Here is a 24,063-nt window from a genome sequence, read left to right on the forward strand (position 1 = left end):
TAGCCAATTTTGGACATTTAAGGGGCCATAACTCTGGAACCCATGATGGAATCTGTCCAGTTTAAGAAAGGAACCAAGATCTTGTGGTGATACAAGCTGTGTGCAAGTTTGGTTAAAATCAAATCATAAATGAAGTTGCTATTGTGCAGACAAGGTCAAAATAGCTAAGTTTGGCCCTTTCAGGGCCCCTAACTCTGGAACCCATTAGGGGATCTGGCCGGTTCAATAAAGGAACTGAGATCTTATGGCAACACAAGTTTTGTGCAAGTTTGATTAAATTCAAATCATAAATGAAGCTGCTATTGTGCAGACAAGGGCAAAATAGCTAATTCTGGTCCTTTCAGGGGCCATAACTCTGGAACCCATAATGGAATCTGGCCAGTTCAAGAAAGGAACCAAGATCTTATGGTGATACAAGTTGTGTGCCAGTTTGGTAAAAATCAAATCATAAATAAAGCTGCTATTGTGCAGACAAGGTCAAAATAGCTGATTTTGGCCCTTTCAGGGGCCATAACTCTGGAACCCATAATGGGATCTGGCCAGTTCAAGAAAGGAACCGAGATCTTATGGTGATACAAGTTGTGTGTAAGTTTGGTTAAAATAAAATCATAAATGAAACCACTATCGTGCAGACAAGAAATTGTTGACGGACGCACGGACGGACGCACGGACGGACGCACGGACGCACACACGACGGACGACGGACGAAGGGTGATCACAAAAGCTCACCTTGTCACTATGTGACAGGTGAGCTAAAAATGTAATAGAATCGTGCTATTGGTTTATTTTACTGTGTCATGCACTAATATAATAGTCGACTAAGTCCGTTTATTTGACATGGACATGCGCACTCGTGTACAGTAAACGTGCGTATGCCATGTATAGGAGAGCACAATGCTGTGTTCTTCAAATTATCAAATTGCTGAGAAGTAGACGTCAATAAAAAAAGTTTCTTCTTTAATTTGTTATTAAAAGCGAATGTGCAATATCCCGTATAATATATTTCAAAACCACATTTCTATCTACGTTCACGAGGTCACGTAACCTATTCTTTTTACTAACAGAAATCTGTTTGCAAAAAATCGCTTTACTCCATGTATTTAAATTGCTGACGCTTTTTTATTATTTAAGATTTTTTTATTCTGTGTTTTTTTTTTTTTTGGTACTTTCTGGTCAAAAGTCTGAATCTTATGCCCATAGTATGTATCATTTATTTACTTTTAGAAAGAAATAAGTAATCAAGATCGCGCTGTTAGAAGCTTTACAAATAATTATATGAAAATTCGCCGTTTTTATAGAAGTTTGCCTACATTTCTGCCGATATCTAATTAAAATTATTATAGAATTCAGACTGTCTCAAATGGTCTTGAAAAAATCAAGCGATAATATTAAAAAATGAATGCACTACGCGCGTTTTTTTGTGTACGCTGTAGATTAGATATTACAACAGGTCGCACGTTCTCGTGGAATGGAAAATTATCGTCATGACGTTTTGATATCTTTACGATTCGCGGGTAAATTCCAGTCAATCCAGGTAATCTACTGAACCATCTCAAAGTTTGTTGACGTATTTCGATGTAATTTCTGAATTTTGGTAAAGTTACGACGTAAAAACCACTCGCCCGGTCGGTCGAGTATACAGCGAGGTCCACTCGTCCTATCCGGACTTTAACACGCACTTAGAGCACGTAATTGCTTGTGAATGATAATTGTATGATCAAAATCATGATCGTATGATCAAAATTTTTTTCGACAATAAATGCGACGAAACGCCAACACGACACTATGCGACATGTCGATCTTTTCTCGCATTGATCAATTGTCGGGTCAGCGTTTTGTCTTGTCGGTCGATGTTTTGTCATAGACCCGAAATAAAATCTACTTTTATTATTTTTGTGATTTTATTTCATTTTATCCAGCAACAGAAACAAAAACTAAATTCGAATTAATGTAAATCAAGTATGTCATTTTGCGCTGTGTTGAAAGGACAACGTAAGTGGTCATGGCAGCGAAATGGAGAAAAAACACTGTCCCAATTTTAATCTGTGAAAATTTTATATAAACAGACCGTTGAATAATGAGAGTGGCGTATTCTATAATGAACGAGGAAAACATATTATGCTTTTAAACATATATTTGTTATCGGTAATATGTCATTTGTTACGACATTGACAGAAAGGTATCAGTGTCTGATTCATGGAAGTGTCACCTACATAGCGAAACAAGTTTTATGAGGACTGTGTTCACAAAGTGATTCAACGTTAAAAAATCCTTAACTGCAATTTTTACACGTCACATGTTTTCTCTGCAAAGACGTTACGAACAAATTTGATGTAACTGTTGTGCACTGGGAATTGTACCTATTTTTCAGTCGAATCTTCCCATCGCCAAAGCCAGTTTGCATCTCAAACAGCTTTTTCAGGGTATTAAACATGTCATAATGTTGAGCTTATTTAAAGCTAATGGTGGGTAAATGATTGCAGAGATATCCCATTTTCCGCATTCGAAATACTTTTGACAAGATCAGTGTTCGAATTTTGTCAAAAATTCGATTTATATTTTAATCAAAACACAAGTAAGACCTTTTTTAAACGTGGAAAATTAATATTTCATATGCTTTTTCTGAACAGTTTCTGTCTTATTATTCATTCCAATCGTCAGTATTAAAAATTGTATGTCTAACATATATCACTAAGTGGTAATTTTCGCGTTATACCCATATTCAAAAAGTGTTTTTAAAACCTGTTTTGCCGAGACATGCACCGCACGACATCCTTATCCTTAGTGTTATGGAACTGCTTGAAATTTAAGAATGAATTGGGACTATTGCTCGAGGAATCGCCAGTCTTTTCGGCGTCATGACATACATGTACTTTATAAAGTCAAGATGCCCTTGTATTTTGTTGAAACAGTGTCTTATACATTATCTACACTAACGCCATTCTGCTTTTTATTATTAAGAACGACACACTTTCTGAATGTCTCGTAAAACAAGAGCTAGTTTATACGTGTTTTGGCTGGAAAATTGAACGTGCCTTCCATGATGTGCATATGTCGACGTTACATTTTCGTGTAAATAGAAATGTTGAAATTTCGTACTGCATTTGAACAGTTATCTTAAATTAGAAACCAATAGATAAAACAAATAATTATTTTTTATTGGCCTACACGCTTGTCATTGTAAGAGTAAACGACAGCTGGCGACTGTGACGTATATATACTGCGGCGATATCAAACTAACGGTTTTTTGGTTGAATTTGTTCAAAGTGAAACGCGGGAAAATTGTCAAACGTGAAAGATCTTCTTAACGGGTAGTAAGTTATATAGCGAATCGTTACAGTAAAGCAAACAATAAATATAATGAAAGATATATCAAAGATTATGATCCTAAATTAGAAACTAAATACATGTACATTATGTACCTCGACGCCAATAATCTTTACGGTTGGGCTATGTGCCGACCTTTACCCTCTGGAAATTTTAAATGGGTCACCGAAAAACAATATAAGAAATTAATTGCAAAAACTAAAACAAACTTTATAATTGAATGTGATCTTGAATATCCAAAAGAATTACATGATCTTCACAATGATTATCCTTTAGCTCCTGAAAAAATTAAAATACCAGATCAATGGCTTTCAAATTATAGTAAATATATTAAAGCAAAAGTTGAAATAGGAAAAGTAATATAAAAAAATTAGTTCCAACTATAATGAAAAAACAAAATTATGTTGTTCATTATAAAAACCTTAAACTTTATGCACAAATAGGATTAAAAATACACAGAATATTAACTTTTGACGAAAGTCCTTGGTTAAAAGGATATATTGATTTTAATACTCAAAAAAGATCTAAAGCAAAACATTCATTTGAAAAAGACTTTTTTAAACTCATGAACAACAGTGTATTCGGTAAGACGATGGAGAATTTACGCAAAAGAATAAATATTAAATTAACACATGATAAAAGCCTTTTATTAAAATATATACAGTTCAGCTCACGGGGAAAACCCACTTTCCGTTTTTCCTCGAAGGAAAAATCTTGCATAGCGAGGAATTCCTCCGAGCACTGCCTAGTTCTGACTCGGAGTACCGACTGTTATAGTATTATTACTTTAGCGGAATTTCGTCGAGTCACTCCAAGAAATATCATGACGGAACTCCGAGTCGAAATTATACAGGTAACATTATAATGATTTCCGGTATTTTATGGCTACACCGCGCGACTCCGAGTCTGTAATAAACAATTTCGAGTGCCGCAAGATGATTTGACGAAACTTCGAGGCAGTATTTTCTTTTTTTTTACATAATTAGCTTGTTCTTTTAATTGTATGAAATTTGTGTAAATTTTGATATTGCAATAATTTCTGACCATGCGAATTAGTTTAAGAAGTATATTTATGCATAATAAACTAAATTACTCACACAAAATTAAATAAACTTTCAAATCACCGCCGTTAATGGAAAGCGATTTGTTAAATTTTGAAATTTAAATAATGTCTTGCGAGTTGAATCTAGATAAAAAGTCATGTAGTAATTTATGCACTGAATGAAGAATAATTTTATCTAGACGAACTTCAAAATGACAACCGCTAAAAGTAAATTGTTTAGTCTAATATTGAAATACATGCGGATAAGATTTAGAAGTAAATTTAGTAAATTTATGTAGAACGGACTAAATTATTAATCATATATGATTAAACAAATTTCCAAATGACCGCCGTTAAGAAAACTGCTTTGTTAAATTTTGACATAGAAATAATTTCTGACTTTGCGATTTTAATTTAGAAATAAAGTCATGGAAATAATGCACTAAATTATGAATAATTTAGAACTAGATAAACTTTAAAAATACACCTGCTAGAAAAAAAATGTTAAGTGTTAAAAATTATATAAAACAAAACAAACGTTCAAATAACAAGCGTTGAGGAATAGCTATTTATTAAATATTATATTGAAATAGTTTCTGACAGTGCAAATTAAATTTAGAAATAAATTTATGTAAAATAGACTAAATTAGAAACTGTATAAAACTAGATAACTTTTAAGGTAATGGCTGTTAAAGAAAAGTGACCTTAATGAATTAATGAAAATTATAGGAGAAATGATTTTTTTTTCATAAAAATGGCTTTTCTTTTATTAATTTGGAAGGAATTGTAAATAGTTAAAAAAATAATTACTGCCGTATGCACTCAAAAAGTGATAAAATATCATAAGTGAAAAGAAAAAAAAAAAGGTTTATTTTTAAGTAAAATAAAAATACTACAGTATTATTGTTTTATTTACAAATACTGTGTTATTTCGCGTATCAATATGTAAAAATAATCACCCTACTCCGATTAATCTGAAATCTGTCCTCGAAGTTACTCGAGGACCAATTTAAATTTGTATAGGTTATTATTTGTTCGTCTCGAAGTCACTCGAATGAATTCCGTCAAGTGACTCGGAAACAAAAGAAACCAATACAGGTGTGTATTCCGCTAATTGGATTTCATCTCAAGTCACTTCGAGGATTTCCTTCGAGTGACTTCGCATAAATCCTCGGAGTCAGATAGCGTAATTCATTGACAGAAAATGGCTGTGTGTGTATGCTTATTGTTCGTCTTGTCCTTATGTGTTGGCTTTGAGTGTGTGTGTGTGTGTGTTGTTCGTTTTGTCCTGGTGTGTGGGCTTTGAGTGTGGGTGTGTGTGGTGCACGCGTTTGCGTGCTGGGGGGTTCGTTTTGAGGAGGCTGCGCTTTTGGTGCGTGGCATTCCCTGTTTGATATTTTTCTTTGTTTTTACTCGAAGAACCTTCGAGTCGGAATCTTGGTACTCGTTTTGGCCATCCTCCGAGGATCGAGTAGAATAGGTTTTCCGCGTGAGCTGATCTGTAGCTAAACCTTCATTTGTTAGTTAAACAATGTTTAATAAGAATTTGTTTGGTATTCATAAAATAAAAAAAAGTTTATTATTAAATAGACCTTGTTATGTTGGAATGTGTATTCTAGATTTATCAAAATATTTAATGTATGATTTTCATTATAATTACATTAAGGAAAAGTATGAGAATTCAACAAAGCTTTTATTTACTGACACAGATTCATTATGTTATGAAATAAAAACCAAAGATACATATAAGGACTTTTATAAAGATTCAGAACTGTTTGATGATATTGATTACAACCCAAATTCAACATTTTTTTTTTGATTACAACAAAAAAATAATTGGAAAATTTAAAGATGAAGCTGCCGGCATTCCCATTATTGAATTTGTCGGATTAAGGAGTAAAATGTATTCATATTTATTAGAAAACGAAAATAATATTAAAAAAATGTAAAGGAATAAAAAACATCTTGTAAAGAAAACAATAGTTCATAAAAATTATAAAGATACCTTATTTAATTCAACACAAAGTAATCACATATTTAAAGCTATTCGTTCCGAAAAGCATAATCTTTCCAGTTATGTTATAAATAAAACGTCTTTATCATGTTATGACAATAAAAGATATATTCTTGATAATGGTATTGATACATTAGCTTATGGAGCTTCAGCTTCTTATGAGCTTCACGCTCAGCCTGGTTATATTAATTAAATTACAGAACCATAAATTGTTAATTGAATATTCATAACGTTTAAACCATCTATATAAATAACTGAATTCATTTTAAATTCATCAGCATAATTAATAGAAATAGACTCATTTTTATCTGTTATTTTTTGCATTGTAACTTTGAAGAATTTTATTTTCTTTGTTTTTTAATTCCAATTTAACATCTCCTTTATCTAATTTAATTGCATCTATAAGAATAATTAAAATGCAATTTTGTTTGATTGTTACATTTTTACCATTTTGAACTAAACCAGGACTAGCATTTACAACTTTCCATTGGAATAATGCAGCAACATCTTTTGTTTCAGATGTTAAAAGCAATGGAGGTTTTCTTACTGTTTGCCGTTCTATTTTATTTACTTTTTCGTTTATATTATTAAATATTCCAATTATATAAAAAACACAGTAATTAATTAATTAACTAGATAGAATCTGGCATAACTTCCTGGTTCTATTGTAAATTTATTATTTTGAAACAGTCCCGAATAAATTTTAAACTTCACTCCTTAAAAACCAGTGTTGTATTTTTAACCTTAGATGCTATATATTCTATTCCATTTGTGTGATAGTCATCCCACCGCAAAATAAAACGATCATCTTCATCAGAGTGATCAGAGTAGTGATCAATGATAATATTCATTTCAATTATATAATCCCCATCTTGTTGAATTGCAAATTCACCATTTTTTTTATCTTTTTTAATAAAACTTTTATAACCTGTAATCTTATAAACTCGTATCCCAAATAATGTAAAAAAAATCTTTGGTATTTATCACTTTTGTAGTAACTGTTTATCTTCAATAATATATTTTCCTAGTAGAAAACCAGCCGTTACATGTAGTTGTTTGCTACTGTAATGTTCAAAAAGAAACACTTCACGTTTTACTTTTTCTAGTTCAGATTTATATTCTGCAAATTTATTTTCATCTTCAAGAATTACATCAGCTAAATCATTAGCTCGTTTTATTGTAGCAACTTCATAAGCAGACAAATCATCAACAGTAGTTTTTGTTCTAGCTAATTGTGTTTCTTGTTTTAAAAATGCATTTTTTACTTTTGTAATTTCTTCGGCATTAATGGAAATTGCTTTAGTATTAGCAGTAATTGATTCTCCTTGTTTAACTGATTTTTCAACTACAAAGTCCAGTTCATTTTTTTTTTTTTTCAATTTTAGCAGTAAATTCGTTAATATCTTCTTGTATTATTTCTGTAAGTGTACTTAATTCCGCGTACTTTAGATTGTGACGTGTTAACATTACTAATCAAGATCCGAAGTTGTTTCTTAAAATTTTCTATTTTAGAATTAACTTTTTTTTAAGGTTATCTAATGCTGTGTCATGGTCGTCACCTCTTTGTGAAGCTGCCTTTTATTCTGCAAATTTGTTTGAAAATGTATCCAACAAATCTTGATGCTTTTTTGTAAAGTCAGTATTTAGTTTATTTACTTCTGTTTTGATTTCTAACTAATATATATTTTGTAACTTTTCCTCGGCTTCAGTAATCTTGTCTCTTAGTTCTTCATGTTTAATCATACTATCTTTTAATTCCTGATGTTGCTTGTGTAAAATTTCTAAATTACCCGAAATGTCGTGAATTACACGATGTTTGCTTTTTATACATAAATAAAACCGGTCTAAATATGTTATGCTCCTTACATTATGTAATTAGCTGATTATGTAAATATGTAATTTGCTCCATATAATTTGGCGGGAATTAATTCACTTTTATATTACTCCGAATCATGTGATTTATGATTTTTCCATGATATTCATGACTTTTAGATTTGGCGGGAAAAACTGATATATAAAGGGAATGTAATGTCTCAGTGCGGACATGAAGTTCGATATAACAATTAGTTGATAGATGTTAAAAATACAGTGAAAAATAAATTGGATTTAAAAGTGTCTTTCTTGTTTTCAATGTAGTAAAAGTTTAAAAGGAAAAAAGGGAAAGAGAGAGTCAAAAATTGCTGTTCGATAAAAATTCTTTAAAAGAAAATTCTCTGTAAGATGAAAAAATAAAATCTTGCAGTTGACTTAAACAGATTCTCGATTCATACAAGAAGGAGTTATGTGTTCGGTGTCCTGAAATTTGTGTGAAAATAAAAGCAGAAATTAAAGTGACGAGGCATTTAGTGTATAGTGTCTCTCATAACAAGTGATAAAAGTAATAAAGTGAAAATGTGGAATAAATTCAAGGTAAATTTATATATATAGTGAAACCAAATATATTGAAACAAAAAAAAAAGGTGAAAATGTGTTAACATTGAAATTGTAATTGCAAAGTCAAAATGGGTGAATTATCATATTTGAAAGGCGTGCGCACACGTTATTTCAGTTATATTGAGAAAGAGTTACAAACTGGAAATATGTTGTTAGACACGGAAATAGAGAGCATGAATCCAGAGGAGTGCAAAGAATTTGACCATACTGTGAATGAAACTAGACTTAAGATTAATAATTATATCGATAAGCTTAATGTTCAGTCAGAAAAAAATGCTAGCGTTATTGGTGATTCCGATAGTGAATTCATTCAAACTGCTAGAAAATGATTCGATATTGCTTGACAGGGCTTGGAGTATGGTCTATAAACTGGAACATAAACAGACCGATCTAAAACGGAAGATAAAAGAGGATATCGTTAAGGATGTGTTAAGAGGGTTCAGCTGTGAAAAAAAAATGTGTGAAGTTCAGATGAAATTACAAACAGCGTTCTTCGAACAACAACAAGAACGAGCAGAAGCGCAAATGAAAATGCAACAGAGCTTCTTTGACAAACAGCAGAGCCTGAAAGTTAAAAGTGAGAATACAGTCAAGTTACCTAAATTAGACATGATTTCCTTTAACGGAGATAAACTCAAATGGACTGAATTCTGGGACTCATTCTCCAGTGCTGTACATGAAAACGACAAGCTGTCATCAGTTGACAAGTTCAACTATCTAAAGGGAAAGCTCTATGGTGAAGCCCGAAGTGCTATCGCTGGATTGGTTATGTCGAATGAAAACTACGACATTGCTATCCAAATTCTCAAGGAAAGACTTGGAGATCAGCAAGACATTATAGATTTGCATTATAAGGGACTGGTGAATGTTGCGTCCCCAAGGGATACGACTGAAAGTTTGCGACTTTTCTACGACAAAATACAAAAACACTTGAGAAGTTTGGTGGTTATGCATGAGATTTTGGAGCAACAAGTTTTCGTGTCAATCATTCGGAGCAAACTGCCAAGTGAAGTTCTTATGCATCTTGAAATACAGAAAGGCTCAAACAACAAGTGGACATTAACTAAGCTTTGTGAATTGCTTCGACAGTATATTGTGTCAAAAGAAAAGTCGGACAAACCCAAACCAGTCAACGCTAATTTTATACCTAGTAGAAGAGTGAGACCACAATTTCAGAAATCAACAAATACCTTTAAAGGCTTCAGGGGACCCTCAACAGCAAATACCACTGCTGGAGCTTTGACTGCATATGAAAAGAAAAGGTCTACTTCTCCCCAACAACATCAGAAGAAAACCTGTAGATTCTGTAGTAAGAATCATTGGAGTGACGAATGTCCACGGTACAAGACAATCGACGAAAGAAAAGCAAAAATCAAGGGATGTTGCTACAAATGCTTAAAAGAAGGACACATGTCTCCTGACTGTAAAAGCAAACGAATGTGTGTCCATTGCAATAAATCAGATGTACATCACAGAAGTTTGTGCCCAGTGAAATTTAGAAAGGCACCTATTCATGAAAGTGTTAATTTATTAGAAGAAGGAGCATGCGCGTCTGAAGAAAGTATAGAAACAAGAGAAATTCCCATTAATTCAACAGATGGTGGTGTTTGTAATGAAAGTTCATTATTATCATCCAATGAAATAGTGATGATGCAAACATCGCGCACTGAAATTTGGGACACAGAAGGTCTTAATAAAGAAAATGTAAGAATTCTTTTAGATTCCGGATCGCAAAGAACGTACATTACAGAGCGACTGGCAACATCCCTGAATCTAAAGAGGACAAATGAACAAGAGATTCGTCTGGTTACGTTTGGTAGCGACAAATCGAAGGTGATAAAGACAATGTCTACAAAGTTAAATGTTCGGTTGAAGGATGGACACGATTACACAATAACAGCAAATATAGTTCCAACAATTACAGGAAGCATTCAAAGGAAACCAGTACGTATATCGGATAGAGACAACTTCAGGTCGTTGATAAAGAATCTTAGTCTAGCGGACGATATACCTACTGAAGAATACACAGACTCAATTGAATTATTGTTGGGAAATGATTATTACCTGGATATAGTATTAGGACATAAAATAGAGATTCAGCCAGGACTTTATCTCTTGTCGTCAAAACTAGGTTGGATTCTTTCTGGAAGAACAAATGAGATAGATGATAATGTGAGTGATACAAACTTGTTAATATTATCATATGGCAATAACATTACAAAGACGCAAGTGTTTACGAACGTTGACAAATGTGTTCCAAAAACACCTGACATCGAAAACTTTTGGAACATAGAAACAATAGGATTAAAAGATACCACCAACGTAAGATCTGAAGATGATCAAGCGATGGAAGACTTCAAGGAAAACCTTGTATTCAAGGATAACAGATACCATGTTACATGGCCTTGGAAAATCGACCATCAAGAAGTTCCGGAAAATCGTCCTCTTGCCTTTGGACGATTAAAGTCATAAGTATCGAGGTTCAAAGATAAACTAGATGTGTTGCAGAAGTATGATTCTGTTATACAAGATCAACTTGAAAAGGGAATCATAGAAAAAGTTCCGACCTCTAAAAAGAATGGACTGACCCATTATTTACCTCATCATGCAGTGATCAAACCTGGCAAGTCAACAACAAAGTTGAGAATAGTGTATGACGCATCAGCAAAAACAAAGATTGAGAATAGCAGTTTGAACGACTGTCTCTACAGATGACCCGTGCTGCTAAACGATCTGTGTGGAATTCTTTTAAGATTTCGAGTACATACGATCGATATTGTGTCAGACATAGAAAAAGCTTTCCTCCAAATCAGCTTACAGAAAGATTAAAGAGATGTCACGCGATTCTTATGGCTAAAGCATTTAGAAAACCCAGAAGTAACACAAAATCAAATACAAGTTAACCGCTTCTGTCGCGTGCCCTTTGGAGTTGTGTCAAGCCCATTCTTATTAGGAGCAACAATTGATTATCACTTGGACAGTTACAACAATGATGTCGCTAAACAACTGAAACAGGATATTTATATGGACAATGTTGTAACGGGAACAGACACCATTGACGCTGCGAAAGATTTGTATACTATGTCCAAAGGAATTTTCGAAGATGCAAGCATGAACCTTCGTGAGTGGGCATCCAATAATAGAGAACTGGAAGAAACTTTTTCAGATGAAGACAGAGCTAAAGAAAATGTGATGAAAGTGTTAGGTCTCGAATGGAACAGAGAAACAGATACATTGGCGATATATCCTCCAGTGAACAATTTTCTGATATATCTGATGACGTGGAAGATTGCGTGCGTAGTGAAGAAAATGTAAATAGTGAAAGTGCTCTGAGTGAAGATTGTATGTGTAGTGCAGAAAAGATGAGTAGTGAAAACAGTGAAGAAAATTTGTCATGCGAAAATTATGTTCTAATTGTTGATGATGTCTCTAGTGCAAATAGTGATGAAAGTAAAAATAAAAGTGAAGAAAATGGCGATATATCCTCCAGTGAACAATTTTCTGATATATCTCATGACGTGGAAAGTTTAGGTGATAAGATTAGAGGAGTTGATGATTTAAGTATGGAAAGTGACGATGTAGATATTGAGATAGTTGAGATTTCTGATGACGATCATGGACAAGAATTAGAAACACACACGCTGCGCACGGAAGTTGAGATATGGTCCAGGACAGGATATCGCTACACCTCATTTAGAGGAGATGAACCTGTGTTCTCTAGTGTTGTATATGAGGACGATTACCATTGTTATACAATGAGAAATTAAGATATAATGTGTTGACAAAATGATTTTGATTTTCCTCAAATTTGCAAGAACAAAATATGTTACTTTTTTTGTTATTCTTTGTCAAAGACATGTTTTACAAAAAACCTGGAAATAGTAGATCTATCTTTTGTATATTATATGTAACACATACTCTTTCTTGCTTTGAAAAGTTTTTTGTTCATAGAGTGTACGATCATTTATTGAAGAATACTGATTTAATTTTTTGTCGGCCGGAGTGTCGTGAATTACACGATGTTTGCTTTTTATACATAAATAAAACCGGTCTAAATATGTTATGCTCCTTACATTATGTAATTAGCTGATTATGTAAATATGTAATTTGCTCCATATAATTTGGCGGGAATTAATTCACTTTTATATTACTCCGAATCATGTGATTTATGATTTTTCCATGATATTCATGACTTTTAGATTTGGCGTGAAAAACTGATATATAAAGGGAATGTAATGTCTCAGTGCGGACATGAAGTTCGATATAACAATTAGTTGATAGATGTTAAAAATACAGTGAAAAATAAATTGGATTTAAAAGTGTCTTTCTTGTTTTCAATGTAGTAAAAGTTTAAAAGGAAAAAAGGGAAAGTCTGAAAATCTACTACATTGAAATTGGCTTTTCAAAATTGAGCTCCATACAAACTCAATTTAAAATACTTCTTTCAACTGACTATCTGTCAAATCAGATTTCTCTTCAAGTTCTTTAACAGAATCTGTACTTTCATTTCTTCTTCAATTTTATCTCTTAACTCAACCATTAATGTTTCATTGCTTTTAAAATATTTTTTTAATTCTTCAATATTCTTTACTTCTGCTTCTAGTGTCTTTTTAATACTTTTATTTTCTCAAGATTATAGTCTTCTATTATTGAATTTTTTTAAACAAAAACCGTTTTGGAACTGCATCATTGGGTTTCCTAGGTCGATTATTTCATTACCTCCCATATCTAATGCTCTGTTCATTGTGTTATCAAGTTCCTTATTTCTGTGAAGATACGATTCCGTTTCCTTTTTAAGCTTTTTGAATTGTTTTCTAGTAGCATAATCACTTAAATCAGTATCAAATTTAACTTCACTTATACTGTCAGGTTCACTTTTTTGTTCTATATTATTAAAAACTCCCTGGACTTTCAAATAAAATATAGTGTGAACAGTTAATTCGGATATCTTTCGGTGTTTTATAGTAAGACTGACTTCGTAATTAGGAATTTTCATTATATACTAATCTTACATTATCTTAATTTATTATATAAATGCTAGCAAAACTTATAGAAATGAGAGAAATAAACAACCTAGTTGGACAAAAAGTAAAAGTTAAAAGAGAAGAAATAAAAAGAGCAAAAATAAGAAAAGCTACTGGTCGGGAAATGTATAGTGAAATTTATAAACCAATTACAGAAGGAATAGAAAGTCAAAAAGAAGAATTGTCAAAAGATTTAAAAGCATTACCTGGAATCAAAGAGCAATTAGCGTTAATTCCAAAAAGTATTTCAGAAGATCTGTCACAAAATATTACTGAATTAACTAAAGGAATTCAAAAAGAATCTAAAAGACAACAAGCTTTAAAACCGGCTCCCTATTTCCATTCGATCGATTGGGGAGATGAACCTGTTCAACGGGTTCCTGCATATGAATTTAAGAAATTAGAAGATTATGGAAGAGAAAAGATGGGAATAACTGAAAAACCGATACCAACAATTGATATGATGAAAGAATATGAGGATGATGAAACAACTGATGAATCAAAAGAATCTGAGATTATGAAACAACAGAAGAATCAGACCAATAATTGCCATTCGATCCATTCGATCCAAAGGCATTAAATAAAGAAATCGATTTAAAATTTTTAGACAAAATATATAACATTCCAAAAGAAGTGTTTATCGTTTTCCACAGTAAATCTGAAGATCCTAATAAAAACTGACTAGGAAAGGAAAAGAGGATATCACAGAAGATGTAACAGAGGATATTAAAAAATTGGGTAATGAATCTGGTGGAATAACTACTATGAAAAATCCTACAAATCTCGATTTGAAGAAAAAGGAAGAAATTATAGCTGAGTCAGATAATTATAAAAAATATAGAAAAACGCTCTATGATATTCTTAATCAAGAACAATATATGTGAAAAGGAATAAAACATCATAATCGGAAACAAAGTTACACTTTACCAAAGGTTCTAAATCCATATAAAGTTTCACGAAATGGATAATAAACTTTATGGTCAAAACAAATTGATTGCTAAGGATAAAAAAACTGGAAAAGAAGTAATTAATGTTATGGTAGATAATGATTTGATTGATTTGATTAATAAAAGATGTAACAATAATAAAAAAACCTTCAATACTTTCTAGGAAAATATTCAAAGAATTAACAGAAAAATCAGGATTACCTATCAATAAAAGATCTATGAAATTAAAAAAAATGTATTTAGAGGTCAAGGTTATGACGTTTGTCCATGTAATCCAGAAGAACTGGTTAATAACTTAGAGCTTATTTTTGGTTCAACTGATGCTGGTAATAATAATGAAGAACTAAAAAATGAAGGTATTAGCATAATTGATGAACTATTAAAAATAAATAAATTGTTACCAATAGAACATAAAATGTTATATAAAAATATTTTTCTTGAATATATAAACGGAACAAAAAATAGTATTAAGTTCTGAAGCTGTTAAAAACGATAATAAAAATACTCCAAGCGATTTTACAGTCAGATTCAGTCGTTCCTTAATTTTAGATAAAAATAAAACTCATGTTGTTGGTTTGAATAGTATTAACACTATGACTTACTCTTGGCATAATATTAGTGACGAATACGATAATAAAAGAATTCGTTATAATGGAAGAATGGAAAGATATTATATTTCAAAATGGTTCTTACAGTTATACAGACATCAACAATTATATCAGAGAAACATTAATGACCAGTGGTGATTTTGAATTTGATCAATCAGACATTGCTCAAATAAGTTTGGAATTTGATTTAAGTAGTTTTAAAATCTTAATTTCAATTCATGATAATTTTATGTTGGATTTAAGAATGTCAAATTTTTATACATTGCTTGGATTTGAGAAAAAAAGCTTTGAGAAATACTGAATGGGGAACTACAACACCAAATATAACTAACTCTGTGGATACGATTTACATTCATTGTGATCTTATTGATAATTCACTTGTTGATGGTAATTTTAGTGATATTATCTATGCTTTAAGTACTGCAGATTTAACAAGAGCTTATCCATTTACAAAAGAACCAAACAGAGTCGGATATTCTGAAATTAATAAAAATGTTATAAATTCAATTAGAATATATATTACAGATGTGCTTGGTAGAATAATCAATTTTAATGGAGTTGAAACAAGTTTTACACTAATTTGAAAAGAAATATAAATATATAATGTAACAAAAATGTTTATGATAAAAATAAAGGAATATTTATTTATGTTGATCTTTGGAACGGAGAAAAAATTATACAAGGTTCAGGTATCTTTGACACTTTAACAAAATTGCTTTCATCTTCTGTGGCATCTTCAATTGGTAGTGCTGGAAAAAAAGTTCTGGAAAGTGCAGAAAAAACTGCACTTGAAAGTGGAACAAAAAAGATTGGAACGGAAGTCAGGAATTTAGCTGCTGATAAAACTACAGAAAAAATTAAAAGTTTTAAAAAAAACCTGCTGTTGGTGATTTAATTGTCAAGAAATTAAAAGAAAAAAATAATAGTAAAAATAATAATGATAATAAGGAGGATATTGATATAAGAACAAATAAAATATCATCAGGATCTGGGACTTCAGCTCAGCGTAAACGTATTAACAGATTAATTTATAAAAAATAAAATAATATAGAACAAAACAGTTTTGTGAAAGATACGAACTAAATCCTATTCAATTAGTACACCTCTAATTTCTGTCTTTGGAAATAATGTTAAACAACAAAAAAGTGGGTATCACTTTACAATTAATGATAGAAGTTCATATTTTGATTGGTTTAATGGTTATTTTGAAGTAAGTTTTAAAGTTAATAAACTTGCTAATGGTAATGATTATGGTGGTGATGATCAAAATGCTTTGATTAATAATGCAGCTTCAATAATTGATCAGCTAATAATTAAACAAAATAGAAAAATTGTCTATGATTGTAATAATTTATATAAGGTAATAAATGCAAAAGATTTAGTTGAACTATCTAAGAATTATGCAGAATTAACTGGAACAAATAGATTTATTTATTTAGATACTACTGCTGTTGCTGAAAGTAGAAGAAACCAAGCTGGATATAATCTAGGTTTTGCTTCTAGAAAGGGATTAATCCAGGGTGGTAGTGAGGTAAATGCTAAAATTCCGTTAAATAAATATTCATTTTTTTCAGAGTTTGGAACAAAACACCAAGCCAAACTAAATAACATTACAATTAACAAATGATGATGAATTAATTTAGAGCTAATGCTGCTGATGCAGGTAGGGTAATTGTAACTAGATTAATTTTGTGGGTTCCACGTTTAATTTTTAATCCATATGGACTTAATTTAATTTCTGAAAGATATATGAAAGCAACAAGTAGGAAATATCTTCGTGAAATGATAACACAATCTGTATATACACAGGAAAATAATATAACTTTTAGAATAACAGCCGGTGTAAAAAAAAAATCGAAGATGTGTTTATTTCCAACGACCTGACAAAAGTAATTAACAAGAACATAATCCACATTTATTAGATACATTTAAAGCTAATGCAGCAGATAATGATTGCAAGCTGGAATCTTGCCGTCTTGAAGTTGGTAACTGTGTTTTTTTTATCCCGAAACGGAATATACAAGTATATCAAGAATGTATGATGATGTTCTTAATTATAAACAACTTAATAAAACTACTGGAAGTCTCTTAAATTTATCAAATTTTAAAAGTTTGTTTGGATTTGTTCATTTTAACTTAGAAATTAAAAAGGAAGGAATTACAGAAGATCTTAAGCATATTACATAAACAGCTAAAATAAATGTTCGACCAACAGCTAATATCCGTGTGACTGCAATTATATTGTATGAAGAAACAGTTGAAATAAATACTGTTGGAAATGAACTTGATATTGTGTAAAAACAATTATATATAAATTATATAATGACATCAGATTATATTGAATATAAAGTAAATTTAACAGATGGACAGAAGAAAATAGCACAAGCCTATAACAACAAGATTCCACACACTTCTAGATTAAAGCAGGAACAATTACGTGGAAACTTTCCTTTACTTTTAACAAAAACACAGATTAATCAATTTGAAAAGTCTATTATAATTTCAAAAAAACAAATGTCCAGTCAAGGTCAAAATGGCGGATTTTTAGGAGCTTTGGCTGGTTTGTTAGGTCGAACAGTACTTCCGGTAGCTGCAAAAATAGCTCCAAAAATATTAGGGCCGTTAGGCGTTGGTGTTCTTTCAGGACTTGCCAGTACTCGTGTTAGTAAAATACTTGGAAATGGTATGATTTCGGTAGCTAATGATAAGAGAAACATAAAAGCACCATATCTTACACCGAATCAAAGAAAACAATTAAGGGAATCTGGAGTAATTAAATTAACACAAAAACAAAAACAAGACGGTGGCTTCTTAGGTATGCTTGCGGCTAGTCTAGGAATACCTTTGATTACATCCCTATTAAGTGGTAAAGGCATACAAATTGACTCTCAACGAAGGCCTTACAGACGAATTCCTATTGTAAAAAGAGTAAAATTTATAAACAAACCTATTTCTAACTTTAAAATTGAACAATTGGTAAAACAATTAAAAATTAAAAACTTTAGGGGTGTATTTAGTAGAAATAATCTATCAAAAACAAAAGAATCAAAGGTCTAATGTGAAATAATCAATTTAGACAACTCTGTTGGGTCTGGAACACATTGGGTATGTATATTGGTAAAATATACTTTGATCAAACCAAGGGTTTTCTTCATAGTACTTTGTACTTTGATCCATTTGAACTTCCTCCACCAAAAGAGGTAATCAAATATATACCCGGAGTAAAGTATAACAACATACAATATCAAGACAAAACAAGTGTATTGTGTGGTTATTATTGTTTAGTTTAAGATGGTATAAACATTTATGATTTATTGTATAAAATACTAAAAATTAACAATGTAAAACAAAATGAACAAATAATCATAAATTACTTTTCAGTATAAGTTTAAATACCTTTACATTTTATCAATTAAAATAATCTGTCAAAAGTTTGCCAAAAGTTTGCCAAGTTGGCAGACACTGCCACATTGTTGCCTTCGTGGCAGAAATTTGGCAGAAATTTAAATATAAGTATTTTATTAAATTTAAATATATTAAATAACTTTGTCGAAGTTTTGCCAAAAGTTTGCCAAGGTGGCAGCGACTGCCACTTTGCTGCTTCGTGGCAGCATTTTGGCAGAAATTTGGTAGAAGTGTTTAATTATAATTTACTGAAGGTTTTCATAAAGTACTATGAAAACCTACTTTTTGTTTTTTAATTGGTCGGTATTGGTTGGTTTGGACCGAGGGTGAGGGTCAAAATGGGGCCAAGGTGTGCCAGAACCATCATTTCTTATACTACTGCCAATTTTGTTTTATTTTGTTTTTATTTTTTTTTTTTTTTTGTTTTAATGTTTTAAGTGGTTACAGAGCGGCTTGAGAACTTAGATACTGGAGAACCCATATTGTATAATTTAAGAACACAACCTGCACATCACGAACTGCAATAGCAGAGTCGATTTCATATTTATTTGTAGGGCCATATTTTTTTGTAGGGCTTAATAAATACACAATGACATCTCACATAAATAAATCTAACTGCGGTTTAATGACGAACATGTTATTGTAACAATAACATTTCAACTCGAGTGGTCAGAGATAGAAATTGTCTAGCTTTTGTTGTCAAATAAAAAGGGGAAATACAAAATAGGCTGCGTACTTCCGTCCGAATGACTTTGTACTGGTTGGAGCGTTCGCTTGTCAATCGAGCGGTCATAGGTTTGGTGTCCGGTAAAGTCGATCTATCCGTGACTAATATTTTTTCAATGGGACAGTTGTAAGTTACTGTGGGAAAGAGTTTAGTGCTTGTAAAAAATGAAATGTTGTCGAAAACGGGCGTAAGACCAAAAAACAAACAATAATTATTCCCGGCTAATTCTGACAATTATGTTGGTCGAACTATGCACAGTTAAAATGAAGTTGACGACAGACGTTAAATGTGTACGGGCATGAAATAAATAAGTTATTGCACTTATGCAATTGATAACCATTATTTGTGTTAGGTTTACGCTTTCTCAGCAACCTTAATTTTATACAGCCTGTCTTTATAGTTTGTAACCAGTAGACACTCTCCATAAAAAAGACAACCTTTTCACTTCATGGAACGCCGTAGCTAGTCGGGCTCGAACTAACATCTCCGGATTCCGAGGGATTTTTATTTGAATTTGTTTGTTTTTTTTGCAATTCCTTAGCAATTAAATTACCAACTGCCGGAGAATGTTTCTTTTTAAATTTTTCAACAATTTTATTAGCAGCCAAATTTCCTACTTCGCTTCCAACCTTTTTTGTTCCACTTTCTAGCGCGGCTTTTCCTGTTGTTTCTAATGCTTTTTTTCCAGCTGTGCTAATTGAAGATGCAACTCCACTTGAAAACAATTTTGTTAAAGTATCAAAGATGCCTGTGCCAGAGATGGAATCTCCTGAGACCTCAGGTCTACCATGTATAATTTCTTCTCCGGTTTGAGCGTAAAGCTCATAGAGAGCTGAAGCTCCAGTTTGAGCATCAACATAAATAAATATTCCTTTACTTTTGTCATAAACTTTTTGTACATTATATAAAACTAAATTTTATAATTTCATAATTTATATTTCTTTTAAAATTAATGTTAAACTTGTTTCAACCCCATTAAAATTGATTATTCTACCGAACACATTTGTAATACATATTCTAGTTGAATTTATAATATTCTTATTAATTTCAGAATATCCGACTCTGTTGGGTTCTTTTGTAAATGGATAAGCTCTTGTTAAATCTGCAGTACTTAAAGCATAGATAATATCACTAAAATTACCATCAACAAGTGAATTATCAATAAGATCACAATGAATGTAAATTGTATCCACAGAGTTAGTTATATTTGGTGTTGAAGTTCCCCATTCATTATTTCTCAAAGATTTTTTCTCAAAGCTTTTTTCTCAAATCCAAGCAATGTATGAAAATTTGACATTCTTAAATCCAATATAAAACCATCACGAATTGAAATTAATATTTTAAAACTACTTAAATCAAATTCGAAACTTATAGGGGCAATTTCTGATTTACCAAATTCAAAATCACCATTACTTATTAATGTTTCCCTTATATAATTATTAATGTCAGTATAACTGTAAGAACCATTTGTAAATATGATATCTTTCCAATCTTTACCATTATTATAACGAATTCTTGTATTATCATATTCATCACTAATATTATGCCAAGAATAAGTCATTGTATTTATACTATCCAAACCGACAACATAAGTTTTATTTTTGTCTAAAATTAAAGGGCGACTACATCTGATTGTAAAATCACTCGGTGTATTATTGTTATCATCTTTAACTATTTCAGAACTTAAGACTATTTTTTGTTCTATTTATATTCAAGAAAAATATTTTTTTATATAAAAGTCCGTGTTGTACTGGTAACAATTCATTTATTTTTAATAATTCGTCAATAATGCCAATACCTTCATTTATTAGTTCTTCGTTATTATTCCCAGCATCAATAGAGCCACAAATTAACTCCAAGTTACTAACCAGTTCTTCTGGATTACATAGACAAAAATTTGAATTAAAACCTTCTCCTCTAATTACTTTTTTTAAATTTCATAGATCCTTTATTGATAGGTAATACTGATTTTTCTGCTAATTCTTTAAATATTTTTCTAGGAAGTATTGAATGTTTTTTATTATTGTTATATCTTTTATTAATCAAATCAATTAAATCATCATCTACTTTAGTGTTAATTACTTCTTTTCCAGTTTTTGTTTATCCTTAGCAATTAATTTGTTTTGACCATAAAGTTTATTTATATGGATTATGATGTTTTATTCCTTTTCCATATGTAGAAGCCATACCAAGAATATTATTTAACCGTTTTTTTTGTAATTTAACAGTTCGGTTTGTTCATGTTTTAATTATTTTGCTTCTTTTTGTTTATTTGGATCTTTTAATCTTAATTTGCTAGCTATTGGACCATTTAAACTTTTAATATTTTCAGTAACACTATCTATTGTAGCTTGAAGTTTCTTTTTTATTTATTTTATTAGGATCAGATTTATCTGCAGTAAAAAAGTTAAACATATCAGATTTATTTTAAACATAAGTATCTAGATTAGTATCTAAATCTACTGTAGATATTTTCTTTTCTTTTGGTCTTGCCCCCGATTCTTCAAAAACATTCTTCAACTTCTTCATACTCATCATCATCATCCGTATCCAAACCCATATGGTCTTTAGGATACTTATCATAATCCGGACCCATAGATGTTTTAGATAAGAATCTAATAGATTCGTCTTCCGTTTCTGTTGGTATATAGTTTTCTTGTAATTTATTAATATCTTCTTTTGATAATTTACTAATCTTTTCTTTTGTCATTATAATCTCTGGCGGTAACGGTTTTGATGGTAATAACGGTTTTGATGGTAATGATGGTAGCGGTTCTTGGAATAGCTGCGGTAAACCTAGATAAGTTTGTATATCTTTTATTTCATCACCTAGTGACTCTAGTTGTTGTTTTATTGCAGGTAATGCTTTTAACTGACTTGATAATTCTTCCTTTTGACATTCTATTCCTTCTGTAATTGGTTTATAAATATCAGTGTACATATCCCGATTTGTAGCTTTTTTAATTTTTTCTCTCGTTATTTCTTTTCTAAGACCTCTTACTTTTTGTCCGATTAAGCTTTTTCTTATTCTTATTTCATTAAAATTTTTCTTACATTTATATAATAATGTAAGATAATGTAAGAAAATGTAAGATAATGTAAGATTATTATATAAATGGAAATTCCAAATTATGATACAAAAAGTGGTAAATCTAATAACTTTAAGCGATTTTATCCTTTTATGCCAGATTCATGTTTTAGAATGTTAATATGTGGGTCTTCTGGATCAGGAAAAACGAATGTATTAATGCATATGCTACGAAAACCTCTTATATATTATGATAAATTATACTTGTATGCTAAACACCTAGAACAATCTAAATATCAGGATTTAATTAACCACTTAAATGAAATTGCAAAAAGAATTAAAGTAGATCGAAACGAAATACTTAAATATTCGGCTGATCCCAGCCAAATTGAATCTGGTGAGAAACTTGAACTGGAAAAACAAAAAGTAGTAATATTTGATGATTTATATGCGAAGATAAAAAGGTTCAGAATGAATTAACAAAATACTTTATTCAAGGACGTCACAAAAACTGTTCTGTTATTTATTTAAGTCAGTCTTACTATAAAACACCTAAAGATATTCGTATTCACTGTTCACATTATATTTTATTTGAAAGTCCAGGTAAAAGAGAAAATGATATGATTTGTAATGAATAAAATATAGACCGCGATTCTTTTGCTAATGCAACAAAACAAAAATATGATTTCCTATATGTTGACAAACCAAGGACGTTTTTAAGAAAAAACTTTACTGGTAATATATAATGGGAGTTTTTAATGATGTAAAACAAATAAGTGAACCTGACAGTATATGTAAAGTTAAATTTGATATTGATTTAAGTGATTATGTTAATAGAAAACAATTTAAAAAGCTTAAAAAGGACATGGAACTTGATAACACAATGAACAGAGCATTAGATATAGGAGGTAATGAAATAATCAATCTAGGAAATCCAGATAAACCCAATGATGCAGTTTCAATACGGTTCATGTATAAAAAAATTCAAAGTGTAATAGAAGACTATAAACTTGAAGATATCAAAAGTATAAAACAGACACTAGAAGAACAAGTAGAAAAGTATTGAAGAATTAACAAAAGACTTAAAAAACAATTCATTATTAATAGTTCAATTACAAGGTAAACATGAAGAAGAAATGAAAGCTATGGTTGATTCTATTAAAGAACTTGAAGACAAATCTGATTTGACAGATGACAACATAAAAATGTATTTAGAACCAATTTTTAAAACTTATACAATCAAGTTCAGGAAATAAATGATACTATGATTAAACATAAAGAACTAAAAGACAAGGTTATTGAAGCCGAAGAAAAGTTACAAAATATGTATCAGTTAGAAATCAGAACAGAAATAAATAAACTAAATACTGAAGCTGTAAAAAAGCATCAAGATTTACTCGACACATTTTCAAATAAACTTGCAGAATATGAATCTGAACTTGAAAAACCAGCTTCACAAAGAGGTGATGACCATGATACAACATTAGATAACCTTGAAAAAGAGTTTG

General features: G+C 30.9%; 1 protein-coding gene across 1 annotated transcript; it reads left to right on the forward strand.

Annotated features, from left to right (window-relative positions):
- Positions 1-9,089: 9,089 nt before the first annotated feature.
- Positions 9,090-11,288, forward strand: LOC123565568 (uncharacterized). The gene has a single exon (XM_045359435.2). The coding sequence runs from the start codon at positions 9,090-9,092 to the stop codon at positions 11,286-11,288; it is 2,199 nt and encodes a 732-aa protein (XP_045215370.2).
- The last annotated feature ends 12,775 nt before the right edge of the window (positions 11,289-24,063 follow it).

The sequence above is a fragment of the Mercenaria mercenaria genome, unplaced genomic scaffold, assembly GCF_021730395.1.
Source record: "Mercenaria mercenaria strain notata unplaced genomic scaffold, MADL_Memer_1 contig_3310, whole genome shotgun sequence".
Classification (NCBI taxonomy): Eukaryota; Metazoa; Mollusca; class Bivalvia; order Venerida; family Veneridae; genus Mercenaria; species Mercenaria mercenaria.